Here is a 17854-nt window from a genome sequence, read left to right as displayed (position 1 = left end):
GGCTGGTGACATTCATATAGCTCTTCTTCCGTACGTGACACGCTCGTAACCACTGGGAGGTAGAGTCCAGCATGCTAGAACATCATGGTGCTCTTCAGCATTTTCAGGATTGCAGATATTTTAGCCTCTGTGCTGAAATATCATCAACAGTCTGTGTCCTTCCTTCCAGCATTGACTCCACAGAAATACTCACAGTCAACACTGTCATACCCATGTGAGGAGTTGGCTCTGCTCTGACTTCTGCAACCCCAGCACTCGGGCCTGACCTCACACTTGAGCGACCATTCTTTAACTAGGTCTTGGGTGCTTTTAACATTATGGGAAAGGTGGAGTTTTAGTAGCATGTACTAAAGAGAGATGAAGAGATGGTTTTAAGGCAGCTTGAGATAAAAGCACTGATGAGTTTGGAGAAATTCACATCCTGATCCAGATATTTCACCTTGGGGTTTTCTGCCGCTGAATCAGCATCTCGCACGTAAATAAATCCTCTTCAGGGTTTCTTTTGAGATTTTGTCAGTAGTGCAATTCTCTGTAAGGACCAGGAGGGGACACTCCATCTCCTGGTGTCCTCAAAGCCAGACGAGGTGTCTTTTCAGAAGGTATGCCTTCATCAGACACAAGGCACTCAGGGAAAGAGTAATCAGAGGTTGTTTTTTTTTTCAGCTGGTGTTAAACAGCCAGCCACACAGCGTGTGTCTAGATTGACCTCCTGGGGTACAGGACAGGCTGTCCTGCAGCCAGGTTCTGCCTGACATCCAGACTGGGAGTCTGCCGGAGGGCATTGAGCTCCTCCAGCGCCCGCACTTGGACTTCTCTTCTATAGAAAGGAAGGTCAAAAAAGACCGACACATGCCTGCGGAGTTGGGATATGGTCCTCTTGTTCACACGCGTGAATTCAGAAGAATGTCTAGGTCTGCTAAAAGACACCATCATAGATGAGATTATGGTCTCTTTAAAATCATTTAGCTTGTGAGAAGAGCATTGGACCAACAGCACGCAGTCTGAAGAAGATGGGCTTCCTCCTCCCCGCTGTGCAGCGCAGGAGCTGCGTACCCGCCGCTTCGCCTTCCTGCGGGGCCAGCCAAGCTCAGGACGTTTAGCTGGCCATGAGATGGCGCCAGGAGCACACCAAAATGAACCGGGGTGCAAACCTGCGCCCTCCCCAAAAAGGTAGGGTGCTGGGGTCTGCGTGAGACTCACGCCAGGACAGAGTTTGTTTCAGAATAACTTGTAGAAAGGTACCGAGAAGGCAAGGAGACAAGAAAAACAAAGAGTTCAGAGCTCTGATCTCGAGGATAGGCGCGTTTCATTCCCCTGGTTTTGCCACTGTGACCAGCTGCTTAAAAGATGCCTGGTAGTGGAGGCTGGGAAGGGCTGTGGAAGGCAGGTGGGCAGAAGGCTGTGGGCTCAGCTACCCTACTTGTAGTGCTCCCCACGGGCTGCGTCCCGGAGAGCCTTTGGCTCCTGTGCTCTGCACCTCCCAGGTCTCTGACCATGCAAGAGTTGCCTAAAGGGCACAAGCAGCTTTTCTCTTAATGATACTAATAACAATGAGGTAGTGATTGTGTTTTATAATGCTTGGACTGCAGGCTGAAGACTCATCTCCCCTCTTCAGATCAGAGGGAACCTTGCCTTTTAATCACACGTTTACCCTCAGCATTATGGGGATCTTCTCGAAGGGTTAACAGCTGAAATCAAATGATTGCAGGACCATCTTCACCTATATTTTTTAATGAAATTTCTAACCTCCAGGTGGTAGAGGAAAGCTTAAAAATGAGAAGTGATGGCTTCCTAAAGACTCAAACCCAGAGCAAATAAAAGGACTTCCAAAGCTATGATATTTTTTCAGCCAATTTCATACTGTTCAAGGGCTCAACTTGTGATTTATTTTTTTTTATCCCTGGGGTTGACAAAGCTGCTTTCTTTTCTTATCTCCATCCCTTAGTTTCTCAACTGTTCTTGAGGACTACAGGCACTCTCAACAGAAGAGACATTAACTTCCTCAGACCAAGCCACAGTTTATAATTGCATCCTGCCACTCCCTGTTTCTCAAGCTCTTTCCCTCACTTCTGTTCTTTGGCTGATTCCTTCCCCAGAAAGATGCAAAGCCTGAACTTCAGAGTTTTATTATCTAAAATTAATTAACTAATAATATATTAGCTAAGACATCCCATCCCAGAGTTTGCTCAAGTCAAGAGTCACAGAACCCCTCCATGACAGTCCTTTGCTGTTAAATACTAAATTGTTTTGGCTTTCTCAAAATATCACATAAACAGAATATTCCAGTGGAAAGGTATTCATGGCTCTGTGTTGTTTACTTTCTGTGGTACAAAATTAGCTCCTAAATCAGTGAATTCATGGCAGCAGATTTACATTCCACATTTATATCTCCAGTGACTTGTGTGTTTGGTTCTTGGCTGGTTTAACTCTGAATCTTTATAACTGAACACCTAAGTCGCTTTTTACTTTTACTCTCTGGATACCCATATAATGACATTTGAAAGCTGGCTGTAGTCCCTGCCCTGTAGAGAGTATTTGAATGTTAAGGTCAGCACTCAGGGTATGTGGCAAGTTTTTCTTTTGGTATTCATTATTTTAGTTACAGTCCAGACATTGTGTTGGTAAATGAGGCATTCTCTTTGTGTACAGATGCATGTGGTTGCCTTTCAGGAGGTGAATGATTTTACTGAGTCTTTGAAAAATAATACATTTGTTGGAAATGAAATACATTTTTTAGTTCCTGGTACAGCCCGAATATTAAAGTGGGGTAAAGGACTGTGATCTTTTTACTCACGCTGACAATCAGTTACTAACATGGGAGTCAGTGGATCTATTTGTGGAGGTGACTGCTTGCCAGCATGAATAAGGGGATCAAAATCTGGTCCAAAATTACTGCCATCTGATACTATTGCAATTGGGAGAACATATTTAAAACAGCCTGTGTCCGGGACATATTTTTTTGTTGTGATGTTCCTGTGGGGTAGCAACAATTCCATTTACTGCTGTGAAAGACAAGTGCTATGGCCAAACTGGCCAGAGTACACAGGTTCACTGTGCCCTTCTGATGTGGCTTTGAGATGTTTGGTTCCTTTGCTCTTCCTTCTTTACTTCTCAATAACATTGGTTAGGCTGTACAACAGGTTTGGGGTTGTATCAACATTCAAAGCATAGCATTTAGGGCTCTATTCAATGTAAAAGCATTTATGTGAGCATTTTTCCAGAAAATGAAAACAGAGTATGTATTTCTCTCTGATTTGTTTTCTGCCATTTGAGGTAAGTTAAAATCTACCCCTCCAAAAAAGATAACATTTGTAAAAATGTGTTTAACTATTGCACAGTAAAAATTTCTACGTAAAAATCAAATAGTGGCACACTCTCTGGTGTAAAGAGTTGTGTTGTCTGCTGCCTTCCTAGAGCTCAGGATAACAGCACCGCTAAGTAAGGCAGTGGGACATAACTCAGGAGAAACATAAATGTCTGAATGCAAGTTGAGATTAAAGCAGCCAGTATAGATGAAATACACTCTTTGCCTCTCTGTGTACATTGAATCCTGAAACCATCTTGACCTCAAACCAATATGGAATAACAATGATCGTACAGAGCAAGTAAATAATTATCCTTCTGCCCATCCAGCAAGAGCTTTTAAAGTACAGGATGGCTGAGTCAGTCGCCAGCCACTGTTGAGGGAGGAATTTTCAGTGCCAGAAAAGACAAGGCAATTTGTGGATTTAGTTTTTTTCCCTGCTCTGTGTTCTCTGTCCTTCAATTTTAGTGATGGCTGAAATTGTGCACTTGAATCAGTCAGATTCCCTGCTATTTCTTTTGTGTGCAGTAGCGTTGGACAGTGCGGCACACGTTGTGCCATATCTTACAGTAAAGCCGAGAGACTTGTTCAAACAAAGATGATGCGAGTTTATCTGTTTCTGAAGAGACGTGAAACCATGGAGACCGTGGAAACTGCTCAGCTCTGCCGCATCTGCCGCGGGAGCCTGGCAGCACGTGCTGCCAGGGTAGGGGAAGGAGCCGAGGTCCCTGTGCAGCCCCGCTGGCCCCGGGGGCTGCCTGTGTCTGGGGAGAACTGCTCACTGCTGGGGCACCTAGGAGTGTGCCTAGGAGACAAAATGTGTGTCGCACTGGAAGATGGTACTGGAAACTGAAAATCCTAGAGGGTGATTTGCATACCTGGCTCTTTGTTGTCCCTCCTGTTCCACACTGTGGCCCAGTGGACCTATCTGTGAGACAGTGGGGAGTGGAAGTATTAATATTCCCAGCACCCCACGTAAGAATGGTGCCTAGCCAATCTTCTGGCCTTAGCCCAGAGGAGAATTGTTGTTAATAAGTGCAAAGGTTTCATACTCCAAAGGGACAGCTTTCCTTACTGGGTCTGAGAGTGATACCGTAGGGACCGACTGTTTCACCACCCATCCTGCCTGTCAGTGCTGGGTAGCAGCTGTCATTAAGAACTTTAGCAGAAGGCATGGTTTGATTGACTAATCATTTGTAGTTGTTTTAATGGGTGTCTGCACTTCCCTCTGAAGGGAAAGAAACGGCAGTGAATCCCTCCAAGCCACGTCTCCAAAGCATCTGTAAGTACAATCTCATTGACTCTTAAACAGGAGAGAGGTCAATGGAAGTGTGGTGCTCTGGATGAGCGGTGCATTGTTACACCTTTTGGGGGGAGGCAGGGCTCAGGCAGTTCCTGTAAGCCATCATTACATGCATGAGGATTTTATAATAACCCCTTATCATGTGTCATTAGTCAGGACGTACCAGGACCTCCCACACGGAAAGTGCAGGTTTCCATTACTTACTGTTGGCAAAGCCCTTGTCGTAGGAGAGAAGAACCGCACTGAACAAACACAGCCCTTAGTTCAGAGGTGCAGCAACCAGACTGGGATCCCAGACTGCTGTGTGGGCCCTCGTACGCTCTTACCCTCTTGGACAGAGAAGCATAGTCCACTATAGCCATGGCATCACACACAGCAGGTAGGATGGGCCAGAGGGGGAGAGAGCGTAGGCAGCAAACTGCTAGTGCAGGGATGTTAAAATGTCTTCTTTTCATGTTTTCCTCCGGATCCTGTGTAAAATGAAAATTCCATCATCCCCAGTGGATTTAACCTGTACCCTCTCACTTATTTCCTGATGTTGATTTTTTTCTTGGATGAACGATCACACCAAATACAGTACTAATTCCTTCATACTGCTTGTGTGTTGTGTTTCTTTCCGTCTGTCAGGGTGTGGGTGGACAAGCATTCACGCTCTGAATTCTTTACAAAGGAGAAGGGATGCCTGGCTCAGGGTTAGGTAGTCATGTAGCATTGCACGTCGTCGTGTCGCTGGACAAAAGTATTGTGTCCCTGTGCCTGTAGGTGAGTTTTGCTATCTCTGTTTAATATGAAGAAACGGAGACTTGGAGACACTTGCCATGATCACACGAGCACAATCTGATCCTGTTCCCACTAATGTCAGTGGAAGCAAGAGCTGACCTTGACTCAGTCATGAAGTGGGAGTTTCTTCCTTTTCTGTCATCACCTTACAGTGAACTCCAAGCCAAACTGTTTCCTTTTCAGAAGCAACATTCAGATACGTTAGCTATGAAAACTGTTTATCTTTCTTCAGGCCTGCTGAGTGTTCATTGTTTGAATGAAAGGGTGTTCTCACTGCAAGGCGTTCAGGAATACAGCAGTGCCTGAGCTTTTGCATGAAGCATATCGGTGATTTAGCGTAGAGGAAAAATGCAAAATTTGGTTGTCTATGAAGTATACTACAAAATTCTTAACTAAGTGATTGGGGAAAACAAAAGAACAACCCGCATACATGACTGGAGCTGCTTATTTGAATAAACCCCTGAATGTTTACTTTTAAACTGTGTTCTTTAATATTTTGTAGTGGCATGTTTAGCTGATCTAATGTAAGCAGTTTTCTCTAGAAAAAAAATCTTGTTCAAACAGACCAGGTGGTTACTTGTACCTGTGACTTTGAAGTGTGGGAATAAGGCATTAATGATATCGTTTGTTATAGCCTGCTTTTTCTTACATTAAATGTGATATTTTTCTCTCTCTCTCTTTCAGACTTAACCAACATAATGACTGCTGAATATTAAGGGAAAACACAAGAAGGTTACATGTTTGGTTGTCTAATATTCTTGGATTTGATATGAGTCACCACATCTGTTCATTAGTATCATCAACAGCATCCCAGTTTGTATGCACATTATTCACATTCCTATCTGTTGTGTTTGCAGAAATGACATTTTACCCTTTTTTCTAAGGGTTACTTTTGGATTTTCATATTATTTGGTTGCATGAAGTTGCCCTTTACCAGTGGCTGAGGTTTATGAAGATACCGCATACTTGAACATGTTTTAGATTCCTTTTCTAGAAAGAAAAGGTGTAACTCCAAATTATATCATTCTAAATCAGCATTTTTTTAAAAACAAGTAAATCTTAGAAATGAGTCCCCTCCATACAATACAATATCTTCCACATACAAACATAATTTTAAATTTCCCTATATCCATACTTTCTTGATTTTTGATCAGTTTACAACATAAAAGAAAAATTCTTCTTCAGTTGAGATCACCGCCAAGTTCAATAATGTAATAAAATAACCTTTCCTTATTAGAAGTACCTAGCTAGTTATACTCTTAATACTTCTCAAAATCATGATGTAATGTACACTATCTGACTTAGTTCCTATATGTGGAGTTAGTGAAAGTCTTTTTGTGTTTCTTTAGATTAATACAAGGATTTTTTCCAATGCCAACACAATTTGAAATCATTCATTTGGATGCTTTCCATTTTTAAGCTTACTGTGATATAGAACCCTATGGGAAACCAAAAGAAAACATCAATTTTAAATAATGAAAGGCTTAAAAAAGGATGCTGTCATTCTGGCTTTTTTTTTTCCTTTTGGAAATAGAACTAGACTAGTAAGTAAGCATTCCAAATCCATTATTCTGTGTACATTATTGTTGCTATTGTGATAATAGAGATTTTTATTTATTTTTATGCCAGCTTTTATTGTGAAAACATATTTAGTCTGGTTTTATCAATCCCTGTTATGCTTGTCCTTGGAACATCTTTTGCGTATTCAAGGTTTGTAGTTGATGAGTTTACTGTAAAAAACTAAAAAAAAACCACAACAAAAAAACAAAAAACTAAACAAAAAGAAAACAAAAAAAATGTATTGTTTTTACAGAATAAATTTATTGGAATGTGTATTGGGAGTAAGGTTTGAGGTTGTAAGCAACTAAGTTAGCGTCATATTTGGCTTCATACGTGTAATAATGTGAGGTATTAATGTAAGTCAAGTATTAAAGCAAAACATTCTGTTAACATGAGTTGACCATAATAGATACAAGTGCAGGTGAGATCTTTATTTTTTCTGTACTTTGCCTTTTCTGGATAACAGGAGGTTATTAAATTCACCTTGAATGTATTCAAAGTTTCTTTAAAAACATTAGAAGTAACATCGGAGGCTCAAATACCTGTTTGTGAGCCAGCATGTCCTATTACAGCCCACCAGCTCTGGGTTGGTTTTCTTGGGAGGATGCGCTGGGATGGAGCTATATCCCCAGTTCTAGTGTACATGGAAGGAGCCCACACCAGGGAGGCTGGGTGCTGGAGGAAATTATTGCTAAGTTCCTTTTTGCCAAGAAGCATTGACTGAGATGTGTTGTGGTTATTTTGGACCTGCCCCTTTGGCTGGAGGTATAAAACGGTGGGTTCTCTCTTCTGAGCACTGCTGTGAACTACACCTCAGTGTTCAATGGGAGAGTGTTAAAGCATGAATTTCTTGCTGCTCTGAAAGTCCCCTTGTGCAGGGTGCAACACGCATGCGCATGAGCTGATGCTTTCTTGTTACTGATTAGGTTTAAAAAGAAATTTAAAATTCTCTAAATCAAAACACCCAAACATCAACATCCCAAAATAAAGTGTTTCCAGTTAAAATGTATCAGCTAATTTAATCTGTGAGAAGGGCTCTAAGTGTACTGCTTTTAGTATAAATACACATAGAAGGCATAGAAACAGTTGTAATGGCAAACAGAAACATAAACTACACAAACCAAGGTCGCTGTATTTGCTGCTACTTGTTTATGACCCAACAGCATTAGCAAAATTAGCTGCAGAGAAGAACACGGCCAAAAAAACCTCCTCTCTGAAAATGCATGCTATGGTGTAAGGCCTGACTGTTCAAGATAATGAGCCCTCCGTGCCCAGTTCAGAAGTGCTAGTAAGCACATGCTTAACTTCAAGCAGGTGAGCAGTCCTTGCAGAAGTGAATCCTTAAAAGAATTAACAAAACTCTATCATTCGCTTATCATATATGGAGTCTTACCATAAGAGTTGATTGCTTCTGAAAAGATTTCTTGGGATTTTTAACAAGGCTGACCCACGAGACATACTTTTTGACAAATAAAACCTGTGCATGTGACAGAGTTATGTATGTTAATTTTTCACACTTTAAAATGTTGTCCTTCACATTCTATGGTAGCTCTGTATAGGGATTGCTAGCGCTGATATTCTTCAGTGTGTGGAGGCTGAACACTGACATCATCATTATTATTATTTAACTTCATGCAGTATTTCTAAAACTGTCAAAGCAGCTTACTTAAAAATAGCTGTGTGAACTAGCAACTCCACTACAGCGCAAAGTCAAAATGTTGAGAAGTGGTATTGAAGGCAGTCATCTTTATTTTCCCTTTTTGAGTAGGATAAACAAAACAGACCGTGCAACTTTACACAATTGTGCAATTTTACACATCTTACACGCTTCATTTGGGTTCTATCTGAGCAGTTCAGTTACATCCCAACCCAATAATATACATAGCCAAAAAGAGGAGCTGAAAACAGTTGTGCTATTCTGTTTTTTCTTCTTGTTTTGTTTTCATAAAAAACTCTGGCTTGTTGACACACCTGTAAGCCAACAGCTGGGGAAGAATCCCATACATTATGTTCAATATCAGGAAAAACTGTTTTGCTTCTTCAGGGACTCTGTAGATGTAAGGAGTTCGAGCATGAAGAGAAGCACCAATATGGGAAAATTGAGCCTGTGGTGTGTATATAACGTATATATTAAAAAAAGGTAAAGTTGATGTATATTTTGGAAAGACAGCATAATCTGCATGCAAGTATGCATCTCCAGTGACATTTTCCAAGCCAGCCCTTTTATTCCAGAGTTATCCATCATACTTTTGCACAGTGGTATAAAAATACAGCCTAAACTAAGGTCATTAATATCTTGGTATAAGAGGCATAAATGGAACCATCAGTGGCACAGTAGGAGGTTTATTTTATGCACATGGTGGCACTCATCTTTATATCAGGTACAGGATTTCACCCTTGGCTTATAGGTGATTATTCATGCAAACAGGGTCCACAATCCTTCCCCAGGCAAATGGCTGCTGAAGTGTCCATCACTGTAGAGATCTGCACTCCTAAGCCTCAGCCCAGTAGTGGGGCTAGGACTTGCACACACCTACCTAGGAATGTGGGGTTTGGCATCAACAGGAAGCAGAGAGACACTCGCTCTGAATAAAGTTAGAAAGGGAAATTCTGGAAGCTATGTTAGTTCTGGTTTGGGGGATTTTTTGAATCTTAAACCCAGTCTTCCAGATTCTGATCCCAGAACTCCTGGTGACTTCAGAAAACGTCTGCAATATTTGGCTTTTGGGCTCGGGGCGGTTCTGAAGTATAGGTTAAGTTTACAGTGAAGGTTATACGCAAAGACAAGCTTGCTGAGCTGAAGCATATTTTTAGCATAAACAAACGTTTAAAGTTAGAAGCGTCAGGATAGTCACTGTCTTTTGTCTCCATCTGTTACCTGCTATTTCAAGCCATGGCTCATTCACATCAATTATTGTGTGTCCAATTTTTATTTTTTTTTATTCTTAGTTAGCAGTGGAGGAGATCTGAGAAGAACATCAATTTGATCTTAAGCAGAGCAAGAGAAAGGGACACCGGGATTTTAGTAACGCAGAGTAGTACACTCTGGCCAAATCACATCCTCTGTTCTGGCTTCAGCAGGAGTTATTTTGGACTCAGAGAACACAGTTCCATTCACAGTTAGCAAAGTAGAAAGTGTAATACAGTGCAGGTGTTCTAATACACACCCCTCTAGCAAAAGGTTAGGCTGAGACCATACATCAAAACTGAAAAGGAAACTGGTTTTCAGGTGATTCTAACCACCTCCACTGAATAGGGAGAGCTGATCTAGCAAACCTGAGTCAGGAAACGGAGTAATCAAATCAAATACAAACACACTTCAGTAGAGTGCCACTTAGCATGTTTCTGTAAATAGCTATTACACAGTAAACAGATGTTCAGGGGCATGCTATCAGCAGCCTTTTTATACCGGCCTCATAATTCAGTCTGTCTCTTACAGCCTGTTTGTTCTTGCCTGTCTCAGGCAGGAACTGCCTTTGGCACCTGGGTGGTCTTGCTCAGAACCCTGCTGCCTTTCCTTGCCTTAGAAGCCATCTCAGCCCAGGCAGCCAGAGCATTAGCGCTCAGCAGCAAAGTCCTCTTGTTATATGAGGTAGCTGTTTCCCAGGCAGATAGCCACCCACCATCAGGCTTCAGGTAGGAGGTTTGGGTCTGTCTGATGTTTACCTGGACATAATAACAGCCTCCTGCTAGCATTTTAGAGCCTCTTCTAGGGTGAACAAGATGCTAAGCTATGTACCTCTCTGTGGAGGGCTGCAAGGCCTGCCTGTCTCCAAGAGTGGCCAGCTGTGCATCATAGTAAGTTAATAGTAAATTCATAATAAGTTCACAGTGAGCCTTGTCAGAAAGAGCTGTAAGGGGCTGCTTCTGAGAGACCCGAACTCCCACAGCCTCCTAGATGCCTTTGAAGATCTAAGCCTTATTATGTGGTCTTGTTTCTTAGAAGAGTTGTGGTGCATTAGTAAGCTTTGAGCATTATAAAAAGAAACAGTTTGTTCTATTTGTAGCCCATGATGATTTTTACTAGCTAATGATGTACCATATAATAAAATTATTGTTTATTAGACTTGTTTTTCGATATAACACATTGCTCTTTCCTTTCATTACCAGGGAGGATATTTAGGTCTGTTAAAGTCACTTTTTTTTTTTTTTTTTTTAATTTGATTTCCCTCTGTGGAAACTGTGTTATGTCTTTAATCTCGTGTTTCCTTTCCATGACTGTACTCTGCTTCTGCTCCACCCCCCACCCCCTTTTTTTTTCTCCCTTGGGGCAGGGGGTGTAACTTAAAAGCAAATCTCTCACTCACCAGTAGCCCAGTCCTGCTCTTCTTTCAAGTACCAGGCAGACTTGTACCAAAATCATGATCTTAAGCAGTAAGAGCTGTTAGTTACTGCAGATCTCTGTGCCTGTTGTGCAATAGGCTGGCATTGCAGTGAGTGAGAGCAACCTTGAGTCTGTTGTGTTACCTCGCTGGGATCAGGTCCTCTCAGTGAATAAGCCGTTCCTTGGTGCTTTCTGTTATTGAACCCACTCTAAGTGGAGAATTTTGAGGATCAAACCCTAAACCTTGGCTGAGAAATCAATCAAATGAGATGCTGTAGGTGAGCTTCTAAGGTAGCCTTATCTGTTTAACATACAGCCTTTGTTAAGCTTGAAGCCTCGGCCAGCCTGCTGATCAGGCTGTCCCACAGCAATTGGAAGCTGCCTGGTACTGGACATGGCACTGCTCAAATTGACAACTGCAATTTGTGTATGCCTGCTACTCATTAAGCTTCTTGTCTTTATGAATTAGTTTGGGTTTGGATTTTTTACAATATTTTTTTGTCTCTAGCCTAATCATAGGCAATGCTTCAAATATTTCTTTACCCTGCAGTCAAGAAAGCCCTCCAGCCAGGGACAGAGAAGGGCCTGGAAAAAGGTTAGGAGTCCTTCTTCACTCTGTGCCTTCTCTCTAAAACTGACTAAAATCAGGCAAAGACTGTAACTTATTTTGGAGGGATTTGGACCAGGTCTTTTGAGCCTAAGGAAAGCTATCAAATATGAGTGGGGAGAAAGTAACTTAGAAAAATATGTTCCTTGGGTTTCAGTTCTCTTGTAGACAAGAGACACTGCAGCAAGTAGCCACAAAAATTGCAGGATTAAGGAAAACACATGAGGAAGGAGTAGACAAAAACTTTCTACATCTGAGAGAATAGGAAAGTAGGCTATGGAGAGTTGGTGAGACAGAATGGTTTTGGATAGCAGGACTATGGCTCTTCATCCCTTCTCATGTGGCTCACTTGCACAGGGAGATAGCAATTTAATCAAAATCAAAGGCTATTCCAACCCTTTTGTATAATCAAAGCTCCTGGTACTTTAGTCGTGTGACATTTAAAGAGTTCTTCCTGAAGCTTCAGAAAGTCCAGTAAGGGTCACAACCTGGTTTTGGAGTTTGAATGTTCGTAACAGAATAATTCAAGCTGAGAGCTACATGTAACTCTGAAACACAGTAAATATTTCTCTTTGTGTGTGAGAGGCTAGGCACTTTTAGAGGTTATTAGTTTAGATGCATCACATGGTATTTTGAGACTTGTTTTTGTAAAAGGGACGTACTTCATAATGATAGAAATAAAAGTAATTAAAATCTCCACATTCCTTATCTGTAGGAGCAGTGTTCATTCCAAGAGAGCAATGCCCACTGTTTCCATTGTTAGATACTTACCTTTATTGGACCTTTGTGCATAATAGAAAGCAAAATGTGTTTCAGTAACTACATATGTTTTAATTATCAGTTACAATGTTTTAATTTGAGAAAACACTAGACAAACCTGGAAATGTGTTTTGTGCCCAAAACCAAAATAATATAGGAGTCCTCAATTCATTGTCGCACAGGTTTTTCATCCCAGGTTGCTCACCAAGCCAAATCAATTAAATTATGTTCAGCTGTGGGATGACTGAAGTTCATTCTGCAGTGCATTAAACTAAAAACTACAAAAAAAAATCCCAAACCCTCCCAAACTTAAAGAAATGTTTTTTGAAACAGGATAAAATGTGGGAGTGTGCAGCAACATACAGTTCTCTTAATCAGTTTTTGTCAGCCCACAGTTTTTGCTTGTGCCAGGGACAAGCTTTAAAGAGTAAAATGGGAAGTTTTGAGTGTTAGCTTTGGGTTACCAGTAGCTTTTCTTCTCCTTGTCTAATGTGTAAATCAGCATTATCCTGAAGCCAAACCACAAGGGACAACAGAAGGGTTTTAGGCTTCAGCAACAGAATCTTGCTTGTATTAATTGTACAGCTAAAATGTACAAAGTGCCATTACAAAAAAAAAAAAAAGTGAGTGTTTGTTATGGGAAACATTTAAAAGAAGGGGGAAAAAAACCAAAACAAACCAAAGGAAAAAAAAACCCAAACCAAAACAACCACCAAAACCAAAGCAAACCCCAACAAACCAAATCAACCAAACAAAAATTGCCTCCAATCTGGGAGGCTGTTGTTTTTGGTAAATTTGCAAGATTGTGATAGTCAGCACACTGACGTCTGGTTTGCTTTTCCTTGTGCTAAATAATCTTTGAAGGAGCGGTTTCTTTCCTGACTGTCTGGGGAATTCATGAAACCCGAGTAATCTGTCAGTAGAGAGAGGTTCCTGACACTGGCTTGCCTACTTTAGCTAGCTTGCGCTTTTTTTAGATTAGATTTGGGCCACACAGAGTTGTATAATATTTATGATACCTTTTGAGCACCTAAACCTCCTCATTAATATGCTTGCCAGATCCTGTTTTGATATAATTTGGTAACTCAAGATTCTCTATAAACTGTTTAGAAAAAAAAGTCATATTCTCTGTGATAATTGCTCACAAACAGAAAATAAAATGTCACTCCCCCTCATCCTTACTGGGCAATTTAGCTGGATCATAGTTTGTATCCCTGATTGTTATCTCAGGCCTAAGGAACAAAGTGTTGGCCTGTGTTTGTCTAATAGTAGTACTTGAATTACACTTATTGCGACATCCCTATGTTCTCATTATTGTTGCAGGATTATGTGCATATTTTTTGCATTGTCTGGATGCTCAGAGCGCATTTCGTTTCCTACATGCAGTACAAATCAATTGACACTCTGTCTCAACTGTTTAATGCTCATCTGTGTGTCATGAGAAGTCATTTACTAGCTCCTGTTGAATTTTTTTCTTTTGGTCCGTCTACTCGTAAGCACCAGCACCATCTAGTAATTAACTATAGTTGTTTATTTCAAAGAATCAGAACAGAATAAGTTAAGAAATATGATCATTGGTCTGCCTTTGGCAGTACAGGCATGTCTTAGTGTTACCGTGGTTTGTGGTCCAAGAGGTTCCCAGTGTTATATCGACATCATCAACTGATGTCATCTGTTTTGTGTGACTAGTAGATACTTTTTCCATTTATATTTTTCAAACTACCTAGCTGGTCAACACACATTATGGAAACAATGTATTGTACTGTTTTGTTGTGTTTGGGGTTTTTTTACATGGTTGACTTTAAGACAGGCTTCCTTCACGGTCTCAGCTAAAGAGTGCATAGTGCTTAATAAGGTTTAAATGAGCCCAATAAAAAGATTCGGCAGAAGGAGAGAAGTCTACTAAAGCAAGAATGCAGCCATTAGAGACATGTAATAGGTTTGATTCTCCACTTCCTTAAATTAATTTTTTACAAATACAAAAGGTGATCTGAGTTAGAATGGCATAAAACCTGCATGGGAAGATCAAGCCCTGGGCCCCTTATTTATTCCATAGGTCTCTACTTATGAACTTGTAATTCAAGAGCGAACATTTTACAAAGAAATACCTGAGCTAGTCCTCCAGCATGTATAAGGGTTATATCAGGCATCCAGGAGCAACCAGGCACCAGTAGGCCATACAGAGCAATCACATAGTATGGCACAGAGTAGAACATGTATGCCAGCATCTGCATTTTAAACAGAAATATTAGTTGCTTTGCAGCGTGAGGGAGATGCATTTCAAAATTAGCCAGCTGCTGACTGAGGAGTTGAGACTATTCAAAACTACACTCCTGGCAGCAATGATTCCTGGGCCTTTTTGCAGCTATAACTTCTTTGAGAAAAGCGTTTCATACCCAGATGCTGTTGACTGAATCCAGCTACCCTAAGGCCTCCACTAATATTGATGGCTGTTGTTTCTTTGCCCCCTCCAAATCTACTTCATCCCAGGACGTGTTTTCCTACCCCTTGCCATCTTGAGACCATGCCAATAAGCATGGCTTGACCTAATTTGGTGTCCAACACAACATGGGTGTCCAGTTCTCAAGCTCCGTTGCACTTTCAGCTGGGAGGTATGAGAGACACCCAAGCCACCCCTTTCCCAGAAAGAATAGGTCCGGCAGAGATACTTGTTTTCTGCTCATTGCCTCCCCTGTGAATCCTCTTACTGCTTCAGGCCCTGACCCCATGCAGCAGCCAAGGTTGCAAAAGAATGGCAACCTTGCAAATAATACAAAACTAAAGCACAACATTCCCTCCTCTGCAATGCTTGTGTAAATAGGGTTTGTAAAAAGTGTCACGTTTCAAGGAGTGTGTCACTAGTCACAGAAGTGTAACATCAGCTTAAGGAACATAGTCCTACTACACCCCTTTTTGCTCCATTATTCCAGACTGAAAGTCTACTTTGCCCTTCTAAGGAAGGGGAATGATCATAAAAAGCATGCAGATCTGCTTCATGGACTATATTAAAAGAAGCCTGAGTAATTAGGATGTGTAACTCTAGGTAACTGATTTGAATCTAAGTTTATCACAGTGAAGATTTGGTACCCTGTAATGGCTGTAGTAGAAAATACGAAATACCGTTTAACTTGCCATGAACAAATACTTCCCTTATTGATCTTGCCATCTGTGAAACCCATGGCTTCATCTTTGTGCCAGTCAACAAATCACTTCTTAACACTCTATGCTCCACAGTCAGTGCTTTACCTGAAGCTTAGGATAGGCAGCAGGATCTTTTATATAAGGCTCATGAAGTTGAATATATAGCCGGCAGAGTTCAGCAGGGCAATCCAGAGCAATCTAAGAAGAATTTTTAAAACTTCCTGTGAACAAAGAATTTGTTCTAAAACGAGCTAACCTGACACCTGTTACCAGCCTAAAGATTCACTAGTGGTCTGCAGCACTGCTACCCTGGAGGCTTGCTCACAGTCTACTGCAACAGTGATACATCTGATCACCGGTTAAAAAGCTGAAATGCAGCCTCCTCTCAGCTCCTGCTCAGAAAGTTTGCAAGGAAATGCTGACAGCCTGTTTTAAAGATTTTGACTGGAAAAGAATTCAGTCAGTTGGCTATGCTGTACTAGAAGTATAATTGCTATTGATTTGCTCTGATAAACAGACTTTGATCCCAGCAAATGAACTTTCCAATGGAAAATTGTTCAAACAGTGGAAACTTCAGGCTAAGCACCCAATTTTAGGATAGTAAGCTATAAATGTAGTCCAACAAAAGAGTTGCATTGTGGCAAGGTAGCAGTGGAGAGCAATGCAGAGAGACAGGTGTTACTCAAAATAATAATAATAACTTTTAAGAGAGTAGCAAGAGAGAGATTTTTGGATTTTACATTCCTATAGAAAGAACAAAATTCCCAATAAACATGAAGAGAGACCCAGTTGCAAAAGTAGTTCTTCTTCATAGTAGCCCTTAAAACTACTACAAAAAAATACTATTCTCAAATGAGTTAGCAATCTGTGTCAACAGCTGTCACTGTAAGTGTTTTATGGCAAGGCATCGTTAATGCCTAAGTTACAGGACTGAACAGTAAGTTTTCCACAACTCAATTTCATGTGTATTTTTTTGTGTGACTTCGAGAAGAAATGCAAAGATTTACAAACAGTGGATATTCTTCCCTGTTCTTTTCCAACATGAGCATCCAAGAAGCAGGTCCGAGTAGACTATAACGGATTACGTTTTATTACCTTTTTCACAAAATCATGGTTACTGCAGCTTACACAGAGATGTTCAATTGATCTCTGTATGTGTAAAGTAAGGCCAGTAAGCAGTTCCTGTTTGGTAAAGGAAATATGTAAGGAAATGACCACACTCTCAAAATCAACAAAAAAATTCCTCTGAGAAATGAAGAAGTGGCATTGCAGAACCAAGTTAGATGCTAGAGCATGAGATTAACATTTCCCACAGTGAAATTACAGGTAAAACAGCTGATTAACCTGCATCAGTGGTGCTCTGAAATAGCATGATCTATAAGAAATAAAGCAGTCTGTGACAAGTTAGAAGAAAAAAAATATTTTGAGAGGCAAGTTTTCAGAGAAACAGCAGAAGATGACAGAGTAATGTGAGCAACAGAACTACAAAAGAACAATCTGTGCTAGGTAAATAAAATGTTGCTTGGGTACTTATTGTCCCCTCTTGAATTATTCTAGACAGAATCAGATCTACAAATCAAGCAAGCAGGCATTTGTCTAAGACACCTAAACAATTGAGTTCTGTTCACTGAATGATATACAACTTCCCTTCTGCTTAAGACAGAAAAAGCTTTAGACCTGACAGGACTAGATTTACCTACTACTGGATTTATCTACTTCAAGCATTTTCAGTACTGATTCATTCCCTGCAAAATTTTAATTCAATCAATCAGCTATGCTTAAAAAGCAAACATTTTTTAAAAATTAGCTCTTGGTAAGTAGAAACAACATGTGTTGTTCAGGTAATGTGGATATTTTTTTCTTCAGGTGGACATGTTCTCCTCTATCTCATGCAGTGTAAATTAACTTGGTTTCCTATATAATTTTAACTATGCGTCTGTGTTTAGAAAAACATGAATACAGATTTAATTTAGTTGGTTTGTCTCCATGTTCTTGGCCATAAATGTAACACCAGACCAATGAGAAGAGTTTTCATCTGCACTTGGGATGCTATTTACTCTTGTGATTCTGCACCTC

The 17854-nt window shown here is 40.7% G+C and overlaps 2 protein-coding genes across 14 annotated transcripts in view; one reads left to right on the top strand and one right to left on the bottom strand.

Moving 5' to 3' along the window:
- Window positions 1-7353, top strand: part of HDGFL3 (HDGF like 3) — a 39031-nt gene extending 31678 nt beyond the window's left edge. Inside the window, exons 6-7 of one of the 3 annotated variants that reach the window (XR_007507392.1) lie at window positions 967-1170; window positions 6072-7353. Coding sequence is in view for 2 of the 3 variants with exons in the window: in XM_049811530.1 (XP_049667487.1) it covers window positions 664-705 (42 nt within the window). In the remaining variant the exon portion in view is untranslated. The other 2 variants (XM_049811531.1, XM_049811530.1) reach the window with 2 other exon arrangements.
- The window catches only part of TM6SF1 (transmembrane 6 superfamily member 1), a 48753-nt gene that overhangs the window by 18225 nt on the left and 12674 nt on the right, over window positions 1-17854 (bottom strand). For 2 of the 11 annotated variants that reach the window (XM_049811518.1, XM_049811522.1), the window contains exons 8-11: window positions 16874-16960; window positions 15884-15976; window positions 14746-14865; window positions 4812-5077 (exon numbers count right to left, since the gene is read on the bottom strand). In XM_049811518.1, coding sequence (XP_049667475.1) covers window positions 4812-5077; window positions 14746-14865; window positions 15884-15976; window positions 16874-16960 — 566 coding nt within the window. Of the gene's footprint in view, window positions 1-4811; window positions 5078-8678; window positions 9053-14745; window positions 14866-15883; window positions 15977-16873; window positions 16961-17854 lie in introns of those variants that run through there. The other 9 variants (XM_049811521.1, XM_049811519.1, XM_049811526.1 and 6 more) reach the window with 9 other exon arrangements.

Source organism: Accipiter gentilis, chromosome 10 (assembly GCF_929443795.1).
Source record: "Accipiter gentilis chromosome 10, bAccGen1.1, whole genome shotgun sequence".
Taxonomy (NCBI): Eukaryota; Metazoa; Chordata; class Aves; order Accipitriformes; family Accipitridae; genus Astur; species Astur gentilis.
Note: the sequence above shows the minus strand (reverse complement) of the source record. Positions and strands in the feature narration are given on the sequence as shown.